Source organism: Parastagonospora nodorum (assembly GCF_000146915.1).
Source record: "Parastagonospora nodorum SN15 chromosome Unknown scaffold_20, whole genome shotgun sequence".
Lineage (NCBI taxonomy): Eukaryota > Fungi > Ascomycota > Dothideomycetes > Pleosporales > Phaeosphaeriaceae > Parastagonospora > Parastagonospora nodorum.
Genome location: NW_001884568.1, coordinates 538145 through 561267, shown reverse-complemented (window position 1 = coordinate 561267; position 23123 = coordinate 538145). Strand labels below are relative to the sequence as shown.

General features: G+C 52.2%; 9 protein-coding genes across 9 annotated transcripts in view; 5 read left to right on the top strand and 4 right to left on the bottom strand.

Moving 5' to 3' along the window:
- SNOG_11861 (hypothetical protein) overlaps nucleotides 1–1221 on the top strand; it is a 1568-nt gene extending 347 nt beyond the window's left edge. The window contains exons 2-3 of the mRNA XM_001802046.1: nucleotides 2–70; nucleotides 120–1221. Of these exons, the coding sequence (XP_001802098.1) occupies nucleotides 2–70; nucleotides 120–1080 (1030 nt within the window). The 3' untranslated portion in view covers nucleotides 1081–1221. The remainder of the gene's footprint in view (nucleotide 1; nucleotides 71–119) is intronic.
- Nucleotides 1222–1256: 35 nt separating this feature from the next.
- On the bottom strand, nucleotides 1257–1760 carry SNOG_11860 (hypothetical protein; the record flags this gene model as incomplete). Its single annotated transcript, XM_001802045.1, has 1 exon — nucleotides 1257–1760. One exon carries the CDS (start codon nucleotides 1758–1760, stop codon nucleotides 1257–1259), a length of 504 nt encoding a protein of 167 aa, XP_001802097.1.
- Nucleotides 1761–2347: 587 nt separating this feature from the next.
- Nucleotides 2348–3426, top strand: SNOG_11859 (hypothetical protein; the record flags this gene model as incomplete). Its single annotated transcript, XM_001802044.1, has 2 exons — nucleotides 2348–2796; nucleotides 2847–3426. 2 exons carry the CDS (start codon nucleotides 2348–2350, stop codon nucleotides 3424–3426), a joined length of 1029 nt encoding a protein of 342 aa, XP_001802096.1.
- A 177-nt stretch (nucleotides 3427–3603) lies between these two features.
- SNOG_11858 (hypothetical protein) lies at nucleotides 3604–4296 on the bottom strand (the record flags this gene model as incomplete). The annotated part of the gene is made up of 2 exons (XM_001802043.1): nucleotides 3604–3674; nucleotides 3696–4296. The coding sequence occupies 2 exons, from the start codon at nucleotides 4294–4296 to the stop codon at nucleotides 3604–3606; spliced, it is 672 nt and encodes a 223-aa protein (XP_001802095.1).
- An 831-nt stretch (nucleotides 4297–5127) lies between these two features.
- On the top strand, nucleotides 5128–5466 carry SNOG_11857 (hypothetical protein; the record flags this gene model as incomplete). The annotated part of the gene is made up of 1 exon (XM_001802042.1): nucleotides 5128–5466. One exon carries the CDS (start codon nucleotides 5128–5130, stop codon nucleotides 5464–5466), a length of 339 nt encoding a protein of 112 aa, XP_001802094.1.
- Nucleotides 5467–6222: 756 nt separating this feature from the next.
- Nucleotides 6223–7113, top strand: SNOG_11856 (hypothetical protein; the record flags this gene model as incomplete). Its single annotated transcript, XM_001802041.1, has 2 exons — nucleotides 6223–7013; nucleotides 7071–7113. 2 exons carry the CDS (start codon nucleotides 6223–6225, stop codon nucleotides 7111–7113), a joined length of 834 nt encoding a protein of 277 aa, XP_001802093.1.
- A 4180-nt stretch (nucleotides 7114–11293) lies between these two features.
- On the top strand, nucleotides 11294–17574 carry SNOG_11855 (hypothetical protein; the record flags this gene model as incomplete). The annotated part of the gene is made up of 3 exons (XM_001802040.1): nucleotides 11294–11373; nucleotides 11521–16971; nucleotides 17026–17574. The coding sequence occupies 3 exons, from the start codon at nucleotides 11294–11296 to the stop codon at nucleotides 17345–17347; spliced, it is 5853 nt and encodes a 1950-aa protein (XP_001802092.1). The 3' UTR covers nucleotides 17348–17574.
- A 1749-nt stretch (nucleotides 17575–19323) lies between these two features.
- Nucleotides 19324–20096, bottom strand: SNOG_11854 (hypothetical protein; the record flags this gene model as incomplete). The annotated part of the gene is made up of 2 exons (XM_001802039.1): nucleotides 19324–19395; nucleotides 19770–20096. 2 exons carry the CDS (start codon nucleotides 20094–20096, stop codon nucleotides 19324–19326), a joined length of 399 nt encoding a protein of 132 aa, XP_001802091.1.
- A 188-nt stretch (nucleotides 20097–20284) lies between these two features.
- Nucleotides 20285–20701, bottom strand: SNOG_11853 (hypothetical protein; the record flags this gene model as incomplete). Its single annotated transcript, XM_001802038.1, has 1 exon — nucleotides 20285–20701. The coding sequence occupies one exon, from the start codon at nucleotides 20699–20701 to the stop codon at nucleotides 20285–20287; it is 417 nt and encodes a 138-aa protein (XP_001802090.1).
- Nucleotides 20702–23123: the final 2422 nt, after the last annotated feature.

The following is a 23123-nucleotide window of genomic DNA, read 5'->3' as shown; positions in this document are numbered from 1 at the left end:
CTATCCGCCCGGATATCGTCCACGCGGTCCACACTGGCATGAACAAGAACCGCCGCCAGCCTTACGCCGTGTAAGACTCTTCGCACACCACACAATTGCTCTCTCTAATTCCACGGCAGCTCCGAGAAGGCTGGTCACCAGACCTCTGCTGAGTCCTGGGGTACTGGTCGTGCCGTCGCCCGTATTCCCCGTGTCTCTGGTGGAGGAACACACCGTGCCGGTCAGGCTGCGTTCGGTAACATGTGCCGCTCTGGTCGCATGTTCGCTCCCACCAAGGTCTGGCGCAAGTGGCACCAGAAGATCAACCTGAACCAGAAGCGCTTTGCTACCGCATCCGCGCTCGCTGCTTCAGGTAGCCCCGCCCTCCTCATGGCCCGCGGCCACAACGTCAGCACCGTCCCCGAGGTCCCCCTCGTCATCTCCTCCACCGCTTTTGCCGATGCCGCCATCCGCAAGACCTCTGCTGCCGTTGCTCTGCTCAAGGCTGTCGGTGCTGGTGCCGACTGCGAGAAGGCCAAGAACTCTCGCAAGCTCCGCGCTGGTAAGGGTAAGCTGAGGGGTCGCCGCCACAAGCAGCGCCGTGGTCCTCTTGTCATCTACAACCCCGATGAGGATGGCAAGGAGCTCGTCAAGGCTTTCCGCAACATCCCCGGTGTTGAGACTTCATCCGTCTACTCGATGAACCTCCTCCAGCTCGCCCCCGGTGGTCACCTCGGCCGCTTCATCGTCTGGACCTCGTCCGCTTTCGGTGCCCTTGACACCATCTACGGCTCCACCACCGAGCCCTCAGCGCTCAAGAAGGACTTCCTCCTGCCATCCACCATGATGAAGCAGCCCGACCTCAGCAAGATCATCAACTCAAGCGACATCCAGAAGGTCCTCCGCCCCGTCCGTGGCGGTGCCGTCTCCAAGCGTGGTGTTGTACAGAAGAAGAACCCTCTCAAGAACTTCCAGGTACAGCTCCGCCTCAACCCCTACGCCGCTACCTTCTCGAAAGAGAAGCTCGGCTCCAAGAAGCTCGAGAAGGGCAAGCCCGACAACGCTGGCGAGTCCTTCGCTGCGCTGCTTGACGAGAACTAGATGGTATTTGGCAGGCGAATGGGTTTCCTTGGGCTTTAGTACAGATGATTCCATGGTGCAACGTGGGGTGGCTATTATGAAGTAGCTGTCTCAAATCAAAACGACCTCTTACGAAGATTTCCATGTCTTCATTCCAACTACTATTGCTTTCACATGCTATGCTTTGTGAACTTGATTTACGACTCGCCAATGGGTATCTCGACTCCCTCCCCCTCCTCAACACCAAACAACTTCATACAAGAACTCCTCTTAAACATCCGCGCACAATCCACCGCATTCGGCTGCCCCAACCTCACATCCGCCCCGCCCTCATACAGCGCCCTAACCACATCATCATACCCTTTAAACACCGCGCCAGCAATCGGACTCTGGCCCCTCGCATTCAGCACATTTGCATCCGCGCCATTCTCCAACAGCATGCGCGCCGTCTCTGCGTGCCCGTGATATGAAGTCAACATCAGCAGCGTGTCGCCCGACGCATTTGTCAGGTTCTTGGGTATTCCCGCGCTGAGGTATTGTTGGAGAGCCGGTGTGGTGCCGGCGCGGGCGAGATCGAAGAGTTTGGCGGCGAGGTCGAGGGCGGCGGGGGGCAGAGAGGATGTTGGTGGTGTTGGATCAGACGGTGGGTTTTGGGCGGTTGAGGCGGCGGATTGGCTGTAGGCTTGGTCGTAGGAAGGCATTTCTTTTGGAAGGTTACGGGTAGTTTGGTATGGATGCGTAGGTCGTGTGCACTTTCGGAGGGTCTTGTGAAGTTAACGATGAGCTTGGAAGTGGTGGTAAGAAGCTGGTGAAAGATGTGTTTTCAGACGGTGATAGGAAGCCTGGAAATTTTGTATTCGTCGCGCAGAATTCTAGTGCTATATACTGGTCTACATCTCGAGGTCTAAATCGATTGTGCTTGAGAGGCGTGGAAAGACGTCGATGACGAAATGCTACCCGCGTTCCGCTGACAGTTCCGAGAGCAGGGAAAACGCGCTAGTGGCCGTTTCTTGGCGCGACTGCGGGTGCGACTTTCATTGAGAGTTGGTCTACGACAACAAATTAGCAGACTTGGGGTAGCTTTACCTCACTACAGATTGAGAGCGATCTTACATCAACACGTCGCGATTTGAGTGGCGCAACTGGAAGAGCCAGGAGCTACAGAGACCAGGAGCGCGCGCAATCACCCCATAAAGGCGACCGCGCGCATCAGCGACTTCAACTTTCACACTCATACGAATCTCTACGTCGAACAACACGCGCGCATACACGGCGCAATACGCTCGACATGGCTTCACCACCCCACATTCCGAATCTGAACATGCCGCGAAAGCGCGGGAGCATATCCTCCCTCAACGGCGCTCCAGCAAAGAAGCGCAAACCGTCACACCTCCGCAATGCCTTCTCGCCAGAATCAGAAGGCGTCGGCTCACCTCTGAGATACTCGCGCTCTCCTTCGGTCGATAGTGTAGCCACCACATCGGTGATCAACGGTGGAGGTGGAAAGAAGCGCAAGAAGAAGGGGGATGGAGACAATGCCAGCGTTGTGAGCAGCAGACGAGGAAAGGGCGCGGATGGCGGCAGTGTTGTTGGCGGTGACGGCGCAGATGGTGCAGATGGTGGAGAGTACGAAGACGACGACGATGAGGACGACATGGGCGTAGAGATGGACATGGCAGTCGAGGAAGGTGGCATGAGCGCTGAAGACCGGCGGAATCAAGAGAAAGAACATGAGCGGTATGTCTCCCCAATCTCACCCCCAGGCTATCATGCTAATTACCCACCAGCATGCTCATGGAATTCATGACGCCCCTCCAACTCGAACGCTACGCAACCTACCGCCGCATCCGCCTCAAGCGCGAAACCGTCCGCAAGCTCGTCAACCAAACCCTCTCCCAATCCGTCCCACAACCCGTCATCATCGCCGTAACGTCTTATGCGAAATCCTTCATCGGCGACCTCATCGACCGCGCCCTCACTGTCCGCGACGAATGGACCCTCGCATCCACACATCTTCCCAACGGCGCCTTACCTCCCTCCGTCCTGATGCAGTCCCTCCAGCGCCCATCCGCACATATCAAGGACGAGCGCAATCGTCCGACGAATCAGGACATAACGTCTGCCGGCATGTATCTGAATCAGGTGGATCGCACGGACACGCTGTGGAAGGAGATCAACGAGGACGAAGGATTGCAGGAGAGGTTGAAGCAGAGTAATAAGGGTCCTTTGACGCCGGCACATCTCAGAGAGGCGCTGAGGCGGTACAAGTTGGATAGAGATGGAGGGGGCGCCGGGTTCGCGGGGATGAGTCTTGAGGGGGTGGAGAGGACGATGGCGAGGACGGGAGGGAAGAGGTTATTTCGATAAAGCTTGATGCGTGCTCTGTCATTGGGGTGGGGATGAGGTATTACTATTTGGCATAGCGACAGGCGTTCAATGGCTTAAACAACAGACGAATGGCAGTCTGGGTAGGGATGAAGTATGGTGGGATTCAATTGACATGATACAACTATTCTACCACCATACAAGTGTTCATGCGACACTTCACATCCGTTGTTCCCTCCTCGACAGCCCCTCCTCACTCCCATCCTCCTCCGAATCATCTTCATAACCCCCTTCACTACTCAAATACTCACTTCCGTCCTCTGAATCACTACCCCATGCATCTTCACGCAGCCTCTCAAGGTCAGCAAGTTGCGCATCACTGGCCCGCAGAACATAAGATTGGGAGCGGGACCGTGGGGGATATGGACGCGCCTCCGAACCCGCTCGGAAAGGTAGGTTTCGCAGTGTGGGACGCGGCCTGTGTACTCCCGGTGGTATTCCCATGGAGGAAAGAGGTATGGGTCGTGAAGCGTTCTCATCTGCTCCTCGCGGACCGCCCATGGGTCCTAGAGCATACACCTCACGATATCTTGACGGTCCCGCCTCCGGCAATGGATGCAAAACCACACGTTCATATAGCTGTTCTTCCCATGCATACCCGCCACCGCCACCACCACCATATCCCCCAAACTCCGCATCCGGTGCGATTTCGCTATATGGTGGTGGCGGCACTTCTCGTGTCTGAATCTCTTCGTAACGAGGCAGTTCGTCGAATATAGTCTCGTAGCCGGTCACTTCTTGGGGTGCGAAGGAAGAGCGGTAGGACGAGGAGGGTGTGGGGTAGAGTAAGGTGTGGTGGCTTTCGCTTGATAAGGAGGACAGGGAAGGGGAATAGGGTCTGTGGAAGGACATTTCGGGAGTGCTGCTTGAAATGTAGTGTTAGGGTAGAGAATGTGTAGTGAAGGTGGAGAGGAATTTCTCCCTTCATATGCAGTTATTGTCTGCAGGTGGGTTTAAAGGTAGACTTGATATTTAGGTTCCATGGTTGGGCGTGGTGTAGCGACTACACAACGATATTCGTGTACCGTAAGGAAATATCACTCAAAAGGCTATCAGTATAGTTCCTATATCTACCGAGCTCTTTAAATGTCCTGGAGGTATTTGAGGCATCAAAGGCATATTAGGGAATCTCGATTTCTTTCGTGGCGGTCTCCTGGCTTTGCTATCTCACGTCGAAAAGCTGCATGTGTCGACATCCAAAGTCGTCCATAACACGTAGACTAACCATTCCGATGCAAATCTACCCTATTTGGGAAGCGAGTGGTGTTGTGTAGAACTTTTCACTGAACCAGAAACTGGTGTTGAAGTCGGAGAGCCGGGCTTGGGAAGCGCAGCCGAGCTGTCAGATCCAAACGAGGCTAGCCGTCCTGACTTCACGACCTCACCTCAGCCTCGCTGCTCACTGCAGCTGGCCCCACCAGCTGAAGAGGGCTGATAATGCTGCCTGATTGCATCAGAATGATATATAGCTAACCGTCAGCACTGATCGTAGAAGTAGGAAACACCACGGAAGTGAACCCTACACCTCCCAGCCTCGCAGCAAGTATCCTGTCCGACGCGATACCACACGACATATCTCGACACATCACCTCGGAAGCTTAATCTGACGTCTTCGCTGGTATGCTGCACAATCTCCAGCCTCGGTCTGTCTAACCTACCCAGTCCTCCACCACCCGGATCAAGATGTCACCACCCTCCATCCTCAGCGCCTTCCTTTCCGTGTCTCCCCTGGAGCCCGTACTTGTCTTCTCCTCGCCCGAAGACGCAGCAATGTTCCAATCCCGCTGCAAACAGGCGCGTATCATGCCCTCTGCCCGACAGTCCTGGGTCTACCTACCCATGCCGGATGGCTTGGTGCGCGTCAGGACGGCGCGCATGGGCGATGTGGCATTTGACTTTGACAGTGAGAAGAGCGCGAAGGAGTTCAATGCAAGCATCAAGCATCTGGGCAAGGTGTTTGAAAATAGGAAGGGTGATCGTGGGTGGGAGAAGGTGGTGTATTTGGGTAAGGAGAAGGTTTGATGGCATTGCATTGTTGGCGACGCGTTAGTATGGGGTGTTTCTCTCTACTCTAAGCGCCCGTCCGTCCTTTTTGAGTATGTTTGTTGTTTTGAGTCTTGCTGTTGCGGTCGCTTTGTTTGCATTCTCTATCAAGTGTTTACTGTCTCTCGCTTCAAAACCCCCTCTTGTTGGTTTCCTGTTCTAAGCGTTTAGCTGCGATCAGAGTGAACTATGTCTGACCAGTCCGAGATCGAGATAGTAGTATTTGGACACTTCAGTACATCCTCACTTCACATGTCATGTGCAACAAGTCTTCGAACACCTAGAGGCGCTCGCCTGCACGATGCTCGCGCACGGCACGTGATAATTTCCTGCTCCTTCCGTCACTTTCACCTCGTGCAAACGCTGTCACTCCAACGACTAGCCTTTTCTTGGCGCTTCCAATGCCTTTAATCTCACCTCTGCCTCCGTCTACGACCATCCACGTCACTCGCTCGTATTTTTGTCAACCGCAATCGTTTTGGCGCTCGAACAAAGCGCAACAGCAAATAACATCGTATTTCTTCCAGCATGTCGGATTCTAGTAGCAACAGCTCCTTTCCTGGAGGTTTCGGTTACGCAAACCATAGACTTTCTGATTTCCCGCTCTTTCCAACATCCATTCCTGCCGAGAGTCTTATCGCACCTGATAGACGTCAAGTGCGGTTGGGTTCGGTTTCTGTGCGCCTACGCGAACTGAGGCTTCGGCGGGCTCAGCAACAGCTCGAGAGAGATATAATGAATCAAGAGCCCTCCGCAGTTCCAGATTTCCTCCACACCCTAGAAGGCCTGCAAGCTGATCCGCCCCACCTACCCAACAGCGCATCCGAGTTTGGACGTGTGCCTGGTCCATTGCCGCCTATACTGCCCGCAGCCAGAACCGAGCGAGAACCCAGGAAGCCTGTGGTGACCTTTGTCAGTGCGCTGCCTCCGACTACCTACAACGAGCAAGACGAGCCGGACGGCACCCAGAACACCCTCGCGTACGTGAAGGTGCAACGTGCGCTCCTCAAATTCGCTGAAACCCACCCTACCGACTCGCTCAGCCCTCGACAAGCCCGACTATGGACCCAGGCTATCGATCCGGCAGGCAAGAAGGAGCCCAAAGCGGTGGATGCGCTGCGTCTCTGCTACTACATGCGCTCCCAGGGCTACGATGTCTACTCCCGAGTGGGTGATGGGTTCATCTGCCTCTACGTTGTCCACCAGGGTTCGCACATCCGCGACGCTCTACGTGACGCGCTCTACTGGAAGCAGAACGTCTTGACCAACAAGAGCGACTTCATCGCTGGTTCATCCGCACGAGGCCCTCGCCGCAACGCTGTGTCCGATACTGGCAACGACTTCGCAGACTTCGAAGCGTTGATGACGAGTCTTTTGCGACGAGATGCCGCCCCAACAGCTGCGCCAGCCATCGCATCCGCACCCGCGCCCGTGCCTTCGACACCGCTTACTGCCGCCGAGATCGCGCTTCGGGCTGCGCAAGCTGCCGTCCAGACTGAGATCGATAGAGAGGAGAGCGACCCGTTGTAAGCCACCATGACAATCACGTAAGAGTCACACAGCGTCTACTAACTCGTGTACAGTGCACTCAGTGCCGCCATGCAGGCCCTTGAGGCCCTTCTCTAAGATGACTACACCTAACAAGATCTCAGAGCTTGCAACAAGGAAGTAAGTACGTGTACGCACAGCGTATTTTCTTTCCGTTCAAAAATTTGTAATGGAATGGCTTGGAGAAGGAGCTTGATCGGGTGGCTTGGAGAATTGGAAAGGATGGGGTGGCTTGGAAATTGGAGAGTGAGGTGATGAGGCACTCCGGGCATATGCATGGTTGGATATCGGAAAATTGGCAGGCAAGGCGCAATCTTCGCATGGTATCTGGCAATTTTGAATCAAATCAACCCCTAAGCGCTTCATCTCTGGCGGTTGGCCTTTCAAAAGGAGAAGATGCGATGGCCATTCTACCTCTAAAAAGGAACGCGTCATCGCGATATGTTCTCAGCGACTAGGATACACTTTGATATCCTCCGAAAGTCAGTGTCGCATTCATGTAGACTTCAGGACTGTGCAAGGTGTGTATACATACTACTCCGCGCCGTGCGAACTCTTCTTCATCAAACCTCCATTTAAGACAGTTCAAAGGTAGACATTGAAGATGTCTATGTCACTTCCTTCTGCCAAAGTAAGGCGAAAAGCAAGAAATGTATTCTTCGGTCAATGAAATTGAGCACTCACCTGACCCATGTGTCTGGCGAGAGCGGAGTGTGACATCATTGAAACGCGCCACGACCAAGGTTGCCTTTGGGAAACTCTAAATGCTCGGTCTGCTTGCACATATTGAGAGAGTGTTTTTTTTCATGCGCTAAACGTGTATGTGGGCTCTCTTCTAACTACTACGGTACCTTCCTCTCTCACAAAAATTGCCCTTTCGACGAAAATTCATGGTCTAAGTAGCCCATTGGTCGCTTCTTTTGTCATTCCAAAACGATACCTGTCCAAATATATATTCCTTCCGCTATGTCTATGGGGTTCATACATGAGAAATGCTTTTCTTTTCGACCGGATCGACTAAACATCAAACTAGCGTATGCTATGGTTTTAGGCTACTAGAAAGAATGTGTACATTAAAATCGCCTGAGAGACTTGGTATGTGCGGAGCTGCGTGGCCAGTCGTCGTCATTCGCGGACTCTGCGCGATATATATAAATCCACTACTTTTCCTCAAGTCTTCTCCGACAACTGCAACTACGATGTTGCCCAAAGTGATACCATTATGGTCCATGAGTCCGCTTTTCCAGATCCCGCAACAACTCGTGTTATGCCCTTTCTTTTGCGAACCTCCAAAAGATGTCGAATTCCATCATGCCCGAGTCCCTGGATGGACGAAATATCAACATGAGTATATGAGCTAGAAAGCCAAGATGTTTCATGGCTGCTCTTTTTTCCTGCAGAACCTGCACCGAGAGCGGTCGATGTCGTCCTGCGGCTCAATCGCCACGGCGCGAAAATGAACCGACCTATCAAAAAGCAGGGTCGTTTGCTCTATGTGTGCGTCTCGCCTGGAAAATTGGTGCAATTGCCTCGAGCTCGGCCATGACGCCTTCGAAATGTAGTCCGTGCTCGTCTGCCGCATATAAGCCTCCTCATATTTGCCAGTTCATCCCCAATTCATTCAACTCTTGTTCAGCACTTTCAAAATCTCGCAAGGGTCCGACTGATATTCCTTCTTCGCCACTCCAGAACGACTTGAAGAAATGTTGGATGCTTGCTGTGTGCGCCGAAATCACTAGACCTTGTCCTCCAAGTTTGCGCTTCCCAGGGTCCTCTAGAGTATTCCAGGGCACCGTGTGATTAAGAATAGTGTTATGAGGTCGTTCTCAATCCGGAAGGCACATTCAAAATGCTTCGGGGTGTTGGCCGATCACGAAGTATGACGTGTATGTGAAATTACAACATAACAGTGCAAAGAAAGAGTGTCATGAGAGACGCTTTCTGCTGCCTCATGTCTCTGCTCAAGAGGGCGGCACAGCTTCGAAACGCGACCTTGCGAAGCTCATGTACTTCGGCGCCGAGTTGCTGGCGCTTTACCGTCTGAGTGCAGTCGCTGTGTTCTCTGCTCTTCAAACATATCATCTGCTACTCTTCGAGAGTGTCGTGCGTCGACATTGAAATAGGGTGATACATGCAATCTAGGGAATGATGGATTGTTCAGTGGGCAACCCGTGATCATGATGGAGACAACCTCGGGAATCATCGTGTTCGCTCCGGGACGATCCGAACGGGAATGCCTTTGCATGGTCGACTCCAAGGTCTCCCGTGGTTGCCAGGTCGAACAGCTTCGGTCGAGCTCTTTTCGCATCCCGCTTATCATCGCGCACTTGTCCAAAAGCTGGCCACGTGGACTGATGAGTGGAGACCACCAATGAACCGCGGAGCCTTGAAGCTTTTGAGATATCGAGAGTAAGATAGCGACGCCATTCGCTGTCTGAAGTCACGGCGCGGTCTTACCATGGTCAAACGACGAAGAGAGGTGTGCAATAGTGCCAGTAATTGGTGCAACAATACAGGCACATTGTAGATTTATCAGAACCAAGTCGATTTTAGTATGGTGGACCAGGCGTGCTGCAAGTCACAAGACCGAGACGACAAGGGAAGGGCCTTCTTCGGCAATGTCGGAAGACGCCGAGAGAGATACAATGTCGCGTCGAGCGGATCGCAAAACAAGCACGTCCATTCCAGGTATCAAAACTGCAGTTCCTGCCATAATGAGCATTCGCGATGCAGCTCATGTTGCAGAGGATCTATGATGATCAACACAAGGGTGGTCGCGTGGCCGATGGTGATGTGGACAGGGCAATGCGGTGTGCTGAGGGAGAAGCTATATCCCGTTCGGCCAACATTTGTCGGTGCTGGTGGACCGCCGTCGCCTTGACGCGTTGGTCCGGAACAATGCACTCTGCGCGAGAACGATCTCGGAGAATAAATACGTTACTGATTAATTACGAAGCGCGATCGATATTGAAGATTGTGTTCCTATGGGGGAGTTGGGGTTGTGGATAACCGCAGGTGTTCACTGCGCACCACAGGGTCCATGTCACAACCACGAACAGGCCGAGGCGGGACCATGCCTTAGTAACACAGCAGTGTTGGTTGCGCGAATTGATGACGTTTGTAGCGTCGATACCGAGGCAGATATGGGTGCTCGGTGAAGATGTATCGAGGTGCCAGTTTGCGACAAGAGTTTGCGCAAATGATCAAATCGAATAGAACGTAGAAAGCAGGAAAAGATGACGGCCCCCAAGTGGTGAACTCGATGCAGGTGCGCTAGTCTATGAGCTGCAGCCGCACGTCGATCAGCGGAAATCAGATGGCCTAGCGAGAGGTTGGTTATCAACGACGCGCAAAAGACACGACGCGGGGCCCCGTCCGGTGCATCCGCGCGACTGTGATGTTTACATGAATGTGTGTTGTGATGGAAAGTCCAACATGCAAAATATGAAAAAAGGGACTGCGCCGTTTGTTTGCTGCGCACGAGGTGGTCAAGCGCATCTTCAGCCTGATGCGCCACGATAGGTTGAGAGCACATGGCTGGCTCACGGCGGAGTGGCAGCCTAGGAGTAGCGACACCGGAATCGAAGGTTCAAGGGTGGGAATTTTGTATGACGTGGCCGGTTGCAGACTGCTTTCTGCGATCAAGGCAGAGTCTGAGGCTGTTCGCTTGCAATGTCCTTGATGAAGTTGATGGGAACATTGATAATGGAGCGGGTGGTGCATGAGTGCTAGCAGTCGCGTTCGGATGCTAGACCCGATGCGGATGAAGAAGAAGGGCCACATTTCGCAACTTCAAGGAAGAAGGCGCCATCGCCATCGCGTCGCTGATGCCTCCACGCGCGCAACACCGTCCAAGACATGTCATTTCTGGATCGCATGTGATGAGTGTACGTGCTAGCGATGAAAAACCAACGCGTTTTGCTGGTCTGCCGGATCTACGAGCTTACAAAAATTTGACTCCTGAAACGGTGCGCGCACGCTCGGACCATCAGCGCTCGGACCACCAACGCGAGCGAGCAGGCTTGTATTTAATGTTGGTTGTTCTCATATGCTGGAGGGGCCCGCTGTCCACATGCCGACGCATCGGGGCGGATTCGACTTACCACCACCCATCACGTGATCCCACATCACCGATTCGCCAACACACCTACCCAGCTCACGACCACTGCATATTCGATGGCCTCAACTACGGCTGTCACTAATTTCTAATCACTCCGGCGAGCCACGCCATTCAACGCACACTCGACCAGCCGCCGATATGAGGTTTGTTGCGTCCTGCATGCACGTTTTTGATGATGCCGCTAACGCCTTGATAGTGCCACCAGATTGGACCGTCTCGTAACGTAAGTGCACCCATGACTGGCCGCTTGTACCATCATCGTATTCACCCAAGACACCGCTGCAATTGTTCGCAACTTGTCTTGCTCTAATTTGCCCATCGTCATCGCGCTGCAAATTATTTCAGCATCCGCTAACATGGCCAAGGCTCCTCGAGACGGGCAGCACAGCATTGATCCGGAACACTGCTGCCGATCAATTAGCCGATGTCCAAAAACAACACCCCGACGAACTTTTCAATCTACTCACGCGGGTGATTCCCTATTTGCGGTCAAAGAGCTGGGAAACTCGCGTTGCAGCTGCCAAGGCTGTTGGAGGCATCGTATCCAACGCTGAGAGGTTTGACCCCAATGCCGAGGATGAGCCGATCGAAGCAGTTGTGAAGGCAGAAGAAGTCAAGTCAGAAACTGACGGCCATGTCAAACCCGAAGACAGCAACGGAGCCATCGTCAAAAAGGAAGAGAATGGCGACACTGCGATACCTCCCCTCAGCGAACGGTTAGACTTAGCTACGCTAGATCTGGCTTCTATCCTCAAATTCGGCAAAAAGCTTGTTGCTAGCGGCACCAGGGAGCATGAATACAAACTCGCTGCCATGGCCCCAGCCGATCGCATCGATTACCAGAAAGAAACCCTCCTCAAGCGGCTCGGCTTTGAGGGCGAGTACATGGAGGAAAAGTCGCCTCCAGTCGACGACGTGATCGCACAGACACCTGGACGCCAGACGCCAGCCATACATCGCATCGACACCAACATATCAAGATCAAACTCAATGACCGCTGCCACATCCCCGCCTCTTGCAACACCGAACGGCGAACAAGTACTCAGCAAGCGCCAACAGAATGCTCTGAAGCGGAAACAGAAACACATTGCCAAAGGTGGTTCCGCCAAGGTCCAGATCGTTGATTTCAGCGGCCCGCGGAAGGACTCGCAGCCAGATGCTCTACAGACACCAGTCCGCACAGCGCCTGTTGCGCTGAAGGTCGAGAAGTCAGAGAATGGAGAAGACGCCAACAATGTTGATGACTACTTCTCGCTCGATCGCAACGGTGGCGATGATGACCAAAAATTTGTCAAGGAATTCAAGGGTGAGACAGTCCCAGAAAAGTCCTCCTTCCAAACCGAGGAAGAAGAGGAAGGCTTACTGTGGCCATTCCGACGTGTGACTGAATATCTTGCTGTTGAGTTGTTCGACCAGACTTGGGAAACCCGGCACGGCGCTGCCATGGGCATTCGCGAAATCCTTCGCGCTCATGGTGCTGGAGCTGGTCGACGGAAAGGCAAGTCGCGCGCTGAGAACGACACATTGAACCAACAATGGCTCAATGATCTCGTCTGTCGCATATGTTGTGTGCTCATACTCGACTCTTTCGCTGACTACACGTCCGATAACGCCGTCGCCCCAATCAAGGAGACTGCCGGACAGGCCATGGGATCAGTATTACAGTACTTGTCACAGGAGAACGTACTGGCGACCTTCAACGTACTTCAACGTATGATCGTACAAGAAGGTTTACCAGAGTGCGCCAACCTTAATTGGGGCGTCTGCCAAGGTGGTATGATCGGCTTGCGGTATCTGGTCGCCGTTCGAAATGATCTCCTTCTGCAAGATGATACATTGATGGATGGCGTCCTTGCTTGCGTCATCAAAGGACTTGGAAATTTCGACGACGACGTTCGCGCTATCAGTGCTGCGACTTTGATCCCGGTCGCCAAAGAATTTGTCGAGATGCGGCCAAAAGCATTAGAAGTTCTTATGAATCAAGTATGGGCTTGTCTATCAAGTTTGCAAGACGACTTGAGCGCGAGTACCGGATTCATCATGGACCTCTTGGCGAAGCTTTGCAGCTTTCCGCAGGTACTGGAGGCCATGCGCGCCAATGCTCGACAAGACCCGACCCAATCTTTCCACGAACTCGTCCCTCGCCTGTTCCCCTTCTTGCGGCACACCATTACCACTGTTCGTGCGGCTGTAGTTCGCGCACTCATAACCTTCCTCGACATCCAGAGCGAGGACTCAGATGGCTGGTTAGACAGCAAAGCTCTGCAACTAATCTTCCAGAACATCCTACTTGAGCGCAATGATGGCGTTCTGAAGCTCTCTATACAACTCTGGAACGCCGTTATCGAAAGCATCGGCGATGAACTGCCCACACATCTCGAGCCAATCCTGGATGCTATCGTTCCTCTTACTCTCACACCCATTGGTATCGCCCGTCACCCGATAGCAATGGACATGTCGTTGCTCATCCGACCTTCTGGCCAGGTCATGGGCCAGGCCCCGCAACAGACGCCGAGCCGTAGATCGACGCCTCCACCAGGTGGCGAACCTACGGCGAAGAGGCGCAAGAAGTCGCGACATGGAAAGGAAGACATGGCGACGCCCACGCCATCGACCACCTCCCATAACGTTGATGGTCACATGATCAGCGGTGAGTTGGAACTCATCGGTGCTGATGTGCTGATTCGCTCGCGAACCTCTGCTGCGGCTGCGCTGGGCAAGGCTATGGGCGCTTGGCCAGAGACCACTAGGCAACAGACATTCCAAGCAAGGCTGCTGCCTTCGCTATCCTCGTCGCATTCGTCAACTCAGATGACCGCCGCCATCGTCATTGACGAGTTTGGCAAGAATCTGAAGATCAAGGACGACTTGGCAGAGGCTTTCGTCAAAGCCCTGCTTCCGATTGTGGAAGGTGAACGACCCGTCGCCTACGAAGATCTCGTTCCCAAACTCCAGATTGTCCGTACGCAGTGCACCGCATTACTCAGCATCTTCCGCGACCACAATGTGCAGAACCTGCCAAACCTGGCGGTCGTGGTACAAGGCGATCCAGCTGCTAGCCAATACGCATTCGGCGTCGCCGATGCCGAGAAGCTGCTCACGACGCAGTTTGATAAACTGAAGAAGGCTATGACACCATCGGCCCGTATGGTCGCTGCTCAAAATCTAGACACATCCCGGAAAGAGGTAGAGTCAAGTCTCCAGGAAGCCAAGGAAATCAAAGAGGAGCGAGATATTCGTATCAAGGCTGCCGCCGCTGGTGCTTTGGTATGGCTCAACTCGCCACCCAAGAAACCGTCACCGCCCATCAAGGCTATGATGGACAGCGTCAAGAAGGAAGAGAATGTGGAGCTGCAGAAGCGGTCTGCTACCGCTGTGGCTGGCTACATTGTCTACCTGGTCAACGCGAACAGGTCCGGCGTCGTCAACAAGGTGGTTGGCAACCTTGTCAAATTCTACTGCATGGAGACAGCAGAGACTCCCGAGTTCCTGGCACAGTCCCATGTCGAGACAGGTATTCTCACGCTCAAGAAGGACGAGGATATTCGCGACCACCCCGACGCTGCCAAGTTCGCCGAAGAATCCAAAGCCGCCCGTATCACTAAGCGTGGAGCACGTGAGGCACTTGAGCAAGTTGTCTCAAGTTTTGGTGCCGAGATCTTCGAAAAAGTGCCCATCTTGAAGGACCTGATGGAGAAGCCGATCAGGGAAGCTTTCACAGATGCCAACCTTCCTGCTAAGATTTCCGAAGAGGATGGCGTGTTTGGCCAGGCGGTTGTAGATGCGCTCTCAACCTTGAGAGCCTTGGTCGGAAGCCTGCATGCAGATGTTCGTGGCTTCGTAAAGGATCTCTTGCCACTCATTGCCAAGGCTTTGCAGAGTCGCCTGTACGTCCTCCGTTACGTTGCCGCCAAATGTTTTGCGACCATTTGCAGCGTTATGTCTGTCGAGGGCATTACAATGCTGGTCGAGAGCGTTCTTCCAACCATTGGCGATGGTGGTAATGTACATGGTCGGCAAGGTGCGATCGAATGCATATACCACCTCATCCACGTCATGGAAGACGCCATTCTCCCATATGTCATCTTCCTCATTACTCCAGTGCTCGGCCGAATGAGCGACTCAGACAACGATGTCCGACTCTTGGCAACGACAAGTTTCGCTACGCTCGTCAAGCTCGTGCCTCTGGAGTCTGGTATACCCGATCCGCCAGGTCTGCCGGAATCTTTGCTCAAGGGCCGTGACCGCGAGCGAAAGTTCGTTGCGCAAATGCTTGACGCGAAGAAGGTGGAGCCCTTCGAGATCCCTGTCGGTATCAAGGCAACGCTTCGATCATACCAACAAGACGGTGTTAACTGGCTGGCGTTCCTTAACAGATACAATCTGCACGGTATTCTCTGCGACGACATGGGTCTTGGAAAGACTTTGCAGACTCTGTGCATGGTTGCTAGCGATCATCATCTCCGTGCCGAAGAGTTCGAGAGGTCAGGCGACCTCAACTTCCGACGTCTACCATCGCTCATCGTATGCCCTCCGACTCTGTCTGGCCATTGGCAACAAGAGATCCGGCAATATGCCCCATTCCTCACTTCTGTCGCATATGTGGGCTCACCGGCTGTTCGTGGGCAATACAGGAATGAGCTCGAAAAAGCGGATATTGTGATTACATCATACGATATCTGCAGGAACGACATGGACCTTCTGAAGCCTATCAACTGGAACTACTGTGTTCTGGATGAGGGTCACTTGATCAAGAACTCAAAGTCGAAGACCAGCCAGGCCGTCAAGAACTTCCAGTCCAACCACCGTCTCATTCTGTCTGGTACGCCTATTCAAAACAACGTACTCGAGCTGTGGTCGCTATTCGACTTCCTCATGCCAGGCTTCCTCGGCACGGAGAAGGTCTTCCAGGAACGCTTCGCAAAACCCATCGCGGCCTCGCGGTTCGCCAAGTCCTCGTCTAAGGAGCAAGAACGCGGCGCCCTGGCCATCGAGGCACTCCACAAACAAGTCTTGCCCTTCCTCCTCCGTCGTCTCAAAGAAGAAGTGCTGGATGACTTGCCGCCGAAAATCCTACAGAATTACTATTGTGACCTTTCCGAGCTCCAACGTAATCTCTTCGATGACTTCACCAAGCGACAAGGCCAGGAGATCCAAGCAAAGGCAGGTAATGCCGACCGCGACAGCAAGCAACACATCTTCCAAGCCCTACAGTACATGAAGAAGCTATGCAATTCGCCTGCCATGGTCGTCAAGGGACCAGCCAATAAAGCCTATGAGCCCACACAGCAATACCTGAAGAAGCACAATACCACGATCGATGACATCGTACACGCACCCAAGCTCGGTGCGCTCAAGGATCTTCTTGTAGACTGTGGTATTGGCGCATCCGATGTTGCAACGTCTCAGGCCGCCCCTGTCACCGGCGATCTCCCCGAAGCCGTCTCCCAGCATCGCGCCCTCATCTTCTGCCAAATGAAAGAGATGCTTGACATGGTTCAAAACACTGTGTTGCAGAAGATGCTTCCTTCCGTCCAATTTATGCGCCTCGACGGTACAGTCGAAGCCACCAAGCGACAAGAAATCGTCAACAAATTCAACTCCGATCCATCATACGACGTCCTGCTACTCACCACCAGCGTCGGAGGTCTCGGTCTGAACTTGACGGGTGCTGACACTGTCATCTTCGTTGAGCACGACTGGAATCCGCAAAAGGACATCCAAGCCATGGATCGCGCCCATCGTATCGGACAAAAGAAGGTTGTCAATGTCTACCGCATTGTCACGCGCGGAACGCTCGAGGAGAAGATCTTAAGGTAAGTCTAATCAACCCCCTTTCCTCCTCATCACATGTACTAACATCAAAACAGTCTCCAACGCTTCAAGATCGACGTCGCCTCCACCGTGGTGAATCAACAGAATGCCGGCCTCGGCAGCATGCAAACAGACCAAATCCTTGACCTCTTCAACGTCAGCGCAGACAGCAACGATCCCAGCGCTTTACCACCTCCTCCAAGCAACAGCAAGGACGACGTCGATCGCATCGACGAAAACGACGCCGTGGACGCAACGGGCGCACTGAGAGAAAAGGGCAAGAAGGGCTTCCTAGACGAACTAGGAGAACTTTGGGACGAGCGGCAGTACGAAGAGGAATTCGACCTGGACGGATTCTTGGGCAAGATGAAGACGTGAAGTAAACAAAGGGCGGACGATGCAAGTGTATTTTGACGGCGTTATTACGGTGTTGATATTATTTGACGTGGCAATGACACGACAATCGGGCTTCTTTTTAGCATGGCGTTGGACGGCAGGCATCATCAAAAAGCCCAGAGAGGGATAGTGTGCTTGTGCTGTATAAGTAGTTGAGTGTATTGATATGGTGGAATGGAAAGACATGTGAATTTTGGCTGAAAACAGAATTACTCATGAAAAAGCATGACTTAAGGACGATGTCGGCATAAGGGCTGCATGTACGTGGAAGATGTGAATTAAGTGCTGCAAACAAATTTGCGAACGGTCGAAAAGAAGTACTCTTATGGACGGTACAGGATACAGGCTTAACTGTACCTACAACTGGGTGGTTTTACCACAAATCGACTATAAGCTCTGCTTAATCTTTGCTATCGACACATTTAAGTTACACTACTCCGCGATTCAGAAGGTGGACCTCATCGAATAATTCTCGAATTTACATTCGAGTTCACGAAACAATGTCTTGGTATAAAAGACGTGTTAATTCTCCTCTTTGTTAGTATTAAAATTCACGAACCTGCTAATACAGTCGTTAGGAACACACTTCTCTTCCTAGAGATTATGTTCGATGAGACTCTTGCATCTAGTCTCTATATTTTCCTTCTTAGACTAATTTTCTATGATTAAGCGCTTGTAGCACATAGTTTGACATTCTCGATGGAGATTATTCCTGTGTTTCGAAAAGCAGTTAGGACACCAGATAGCTGAGCTATTTCTCGAATTGAGCCTCTTCTTTACTAGACCTTGCTTGGCTCTATTGACACGCTGGGCAAGATTACTAGAGATGTTAACAAGCAAGCCTAAACAAGCTTTTCAAGCAAGACGACGACCTGTGCGCAAGCCTAACAAGCAAGCTTCTCTCGCTTTAAAATCCTAATAAATAAGCTTAAAGAGGAAGGCTTACTTGATAGCTTGCAAGTGCTTATTAGGGCACGTGCACAGTACAGTGAAACAAACTTGTTACGTATACTATTACGTAATAGATCACGTGGATCTTATCGATAAAAAGTGATGTTGGAGCGGAGAGAAGACCTTAGCAAGGGGCTCCGTATCCGCCCCACTTCTTAATATATGAAGCCTATCGAGCGGGCCTCAAACAAGCCTAGCTATTATAGGCAACAAGCCTGACAAATAAGCTTTGAGGTGCTTAATGAGCGTGTCAAACAAGCTACATGCCAAGGCTTGGCTTGGCTTGCTTATTGACATCTCTGCAGATTACGAGATTTGCGGAAGTCGCCCGTCCCTATTCCTTGAGATATACGGGAGGAAAGGCCTTCAACCAGGATGGTAAGCACTACAGGCACGATTTAGATGAGGCTGAGAATTAATTGTGTGTACAGGCAACGTGAGCGAATCGATGCAGAATATGATGATGGGACACGCCAGTATAGTGACATTCTTGAAATACTATCTCTTACGGCGCATCACAGTTGATACTCAGGCTGTCGTTTGTGGTGTTGAGCCTCAGGACGTTCTCATGCGGGCAGCTTGTACTATGAGCCGTTCGATCGATCTTCGTCGGCTATGAGGGCTGACACGGGAGCATCTGCATCGGTCAATGATCATCCCAAGATTCGATCCCTGCTCAACCGACGCGGTCAAATGAAACAAGCTCTTCCAAACGCAAAAAAGGAATCTAAATACCGGATGCTCAGCCGCCGGATTAATTAACCAAGAAGAACAGCGCCAGCAAAATGCCCTTTTTCAGAACATCAAACAACGCTGGGAATACGAACAGCAAGTGCGCGACGTTAAAAGGCAGCTAGCCGGAAGCAAAGTGGAAGATAACCTGGAAGCTTCTGGCGATATGATTCCACTAAGACAAAGGCAACTAGTTGAATCTGTCCGGTCTTAAACGGGAGCCAGTATAGAGGAAAAGTTCTGCAGATATATTCCAAAGAACTCTGCAGATATATTCATTCGATATGTACGTTCCTAGTCATGGTTTTCAACAGTAAGGCAGCCGCCAAATGCATTCTGTGAAATCCCTGGAGGACAGTTTTCGCAGCCTCCAATGTACTCCCCAGAGCCCACAGTGGGATTAAGTGTTAGCCCACAATGAAACCTGTTGATACGAATCAAGTGGAACAACTTTCTTCCGTTTTCTTCTGATCCACCAGTCCCGTACAAATCGGTTCTCGCTTCGAGGGAGAAGAACGGGACCAAAGCCATCCAAAACGTCAGGACTGAAATCCTGTGGAAGCGCAAGAAAGCACTCAAACCCGCCCAGTGTAAGTACATCCCGAAGCGCCGCCCACAGCGCAATCACTCCGAGGGAAAAGCATACTCACCTTCAAAAAAAGAAACACAAAACTCGCTAAATCGCAGCAAAACAAACCCACCCCCGTTCCCCATCACTCACCACCCATACTAAGAGGCGAGGAACAGGCCAGTTGCCAGTACGTAATTCTTCGCGTCTTGCGGGCGGGGCCGCGATGGGTAGGCTGCACCTCGTCAGAACGAGTGCAAGGGCGCGCAGATGATGGCGCGCCTGGTGTGATGGGGCGGGTTGGGTGAGGAGAAGTTGGGAGACGGAGTGGGAGAGGTATTTATAGGGGGACGTGGGGACATTGTGGGAGTTGGATGGGGCGCTGTGAGAGTGTTTGTATTGATCGCTGTGAAAGTGTTTTGCTTCATCTTTGTGGCGGTATGTAAATGGGACAATGAATGTGGGATGGTGGAAGGTCATTGTGAAGATCGCGAGTGAACAGCGTTTGGCTTATTTATATACATGAAGATAGTGCAGTTGGTACACCGCGTATTTAGTGGTTGGAAGATAGCTTTCCAGACGGCGTGGTCTGTGGAAGGTGATGTTGAAGTTCCCCAATTTGCTGCTGCTGTTGCCGCTACCGATGCGTCCAAGGTCAGTGCTGGACCCTAAGCAGCAAATTCCACCTCCCTCTTCTTCCTCGGCGCGCCGCTTCCAGCATCACAGGCTCCATCCCAGTAAAAAGCACCCGTTTCACCTTTCAGAGGATTGCAGTACCAATGCCAGTTGTCGTCGATGTAGTTGATAGTGCCGTGATCGTTCCAGTACCCTCCGCCTTGGTTGCTCTTCGAGTAGGGCAGCTGATCACAATAGCCTGCTCCACCGACCGATATAGCTTTCAGATCCCTCTTCTTTGAGTTGGCAATGGCTTGCTGCTCGTTTTCGCCTCTGCCTACTACGCAGTATCTGGTAGGAAAAACGCCGCCCCGGTTGGCGTAGTTCTCCCATTTCTGGTTCGAGACGGCAAGCCATAGTGCTTGGGTACCAGTGATGGCGCAGAGAATTGGGATGAAGAGCTTGACCATGATGGCTCGTTTTGCTGTGCCGAGGTCAGGATGTGTCGGTTGTATGTCGTTGTTTAATTTACTGGAGAAGATGACCGAATGGTCTATGGGACAGAAGCCTCAGAGTAATGGTATCGCAGGGTTGAATGGCCTGTGATGAGTTCTAAAGGAGTGATGCACATGATTCTTATACTTTCTCTATGCTCTACAAGACCAGCACAAAAAGAGGCATCCCAGTCCTGGGTGTATGCGAGGGTGTGCACTGTGGGATTGCGGGGGTCGCTGTCCTCATCTTCCAGGATGTTTTACACAAAGTTTGGTCTTGGATGTATTCGAAATAGTTCAGGTGTGAAGGATGCCGGCATTAGTGTAACGGGCTGTCAGTGCCGAGGATAGAGGTCGGCCAAGCACGAGCCTCATGATGAGCTCTGCTGCATCCCACTAAACTACTTCTGCCACGGAGCCACGTCAATCTAGCCATAAGCTACCCCGACAAGGACTATCGTGGAGAGCATGTTGTTTCAACACTATGTCTGCCTCCTTGGTTTCTGCATGATTTCGTAAAGGTTGCCTTAAAACTTTAGAAGATGGCGGAGCCGCATTGCACCCGTGGACCCTTGGATGCACTGCAAATTTTCAGCTACCCATGGCATGAGAGAGAGAGAGAGAGAGAGAGAGAGAGTAAAACAGGATCTTGCCCATCGCAATTCAAGCAGCTTCTCGAACAGGCTACATGTTCTTCGTATTGCATCCTCGTTATTTCCCGTCGCACCACGTGGTGGCTGACAGCCTGCAACATTGGCAGGGACATCCAAGCTCCACGTTGTGTGCTAGTGATTTCCGTAGGTGTACCTGGACAACATGGTGGCTGAGTGGCACATGCATCATAGTGTGAAACCAGACCTGCATGCCATGCTTTGTTGGCTGCACTACACAATGTTGTGGTAGAACTGTTATCCCACAAAATTTAGGAAGAGGTCGGGGATCTTGGTGTTCCTTGCTTCCGATTAGCCGTGAACTTGTCGATATCGGCGCCGACGCTCCACTGTCTTCCGGCTAAGTTTCCTTCCTTCCTATAGGCCCACTAAGGGGTAGCACGTTTTCGCCTTTGGGCTGGCCTTGACCATCCACTACGGGACTCTTGCCTCTAGCGCCAATGAAATCAGTCGGATCCAAGCTGATGGCGGGTACAACTACTACAACACCTGAACAACACGGAATTCCTAGTCCTTTTGCCCGGGCCTTCTCGCCTTCACATTCCACGTACGTACGGCGTTAGGTACAGGTACCGCGCGAGCAAAACGAGTGGAGTGCTCGCCTCGCAGAGATTTTTAGGTTTCTGGTCCTTTCACTCGCGATGGACCCAGTCTGCCCTGAGAATAACCTCGATAACATTTGTAAGAAAGCAAACGCCGATGCGGTCGTTAAAAGAGAGCTAATTGCCGTGTTGGGACAGCTCTTACTTCTGGCTATTTCCACAGCGCCATAGCGTTGCCCATGGAGATTGAAAGCGCGCCTCCCCGGGCGACTCCTGGTCTCGCCAATTATTGCCGTATCTCGCTTGCACGTGTTGAACGATCATGTGCAGCAGAGCGGTGATCAAATCAAGGACATCATTAATCTACTGGAATGTCGAGATACCGCCGGATAAGATTTGGATGAAGTGATGTTGGATGTCCAGCCAAGGCCTATCAATTATCCCAGCTGCCGACTGATACCAGTCGCTGTGCAACAATTCGGATGCAATGTTTGCGTCAGCGACGCCTGGCCCTGTCCTTCACGACACATGTAGGTGAAGAGGCATCCTGCATACGGCGCACCATTGAGTACAGATAAAAACATCTCAGGCAGAACCTCCACACATGTGCATACCACCAAACGAGTTCCCTTATCCGATCATCCAACACTTCAACTTGACTTGCCGCGGTACCGATAGTTACCATACTCGCGAGAAGGTTCATAATCCGAACGACCTTGACTGCAACCACCCAATAACAATCCGTTTCTTCAGCACTAGATGTTGTCGCTTTGCCAGACCATGGCGTTTCTACATCCATGCTCTTTTACGAGATCATTTGCTTCAAGGAAGGCCGAAAACTACCCAGTGTGTGCCGCCTCCTTATCAATTCGAGCGCCATGCTGCGAACCACTCATCAGAGTCTAGTTAGCCGTCTGCCATTCTGCCATTCCAATACTGCAAGCTAACAGTTACAAAGGAAAACAAACAGGGTCTTGCCGATGGGTCTCCAGTACGCAGCTACACGCTGTATCACCTGGATAGGTTTCTAATGTGACGGTGATACCCTATGTGCATCTCCGAGCTGTTAGATTGGCCGCCAACTATTGCGCCCTCGTCGCTCTTCGATCGCTCATCGCATATGAGGCCCGCAAATGACAAGAATGCTCGCCAAGCGAGAATTCGCATGAGGGCAATTGGGTATTA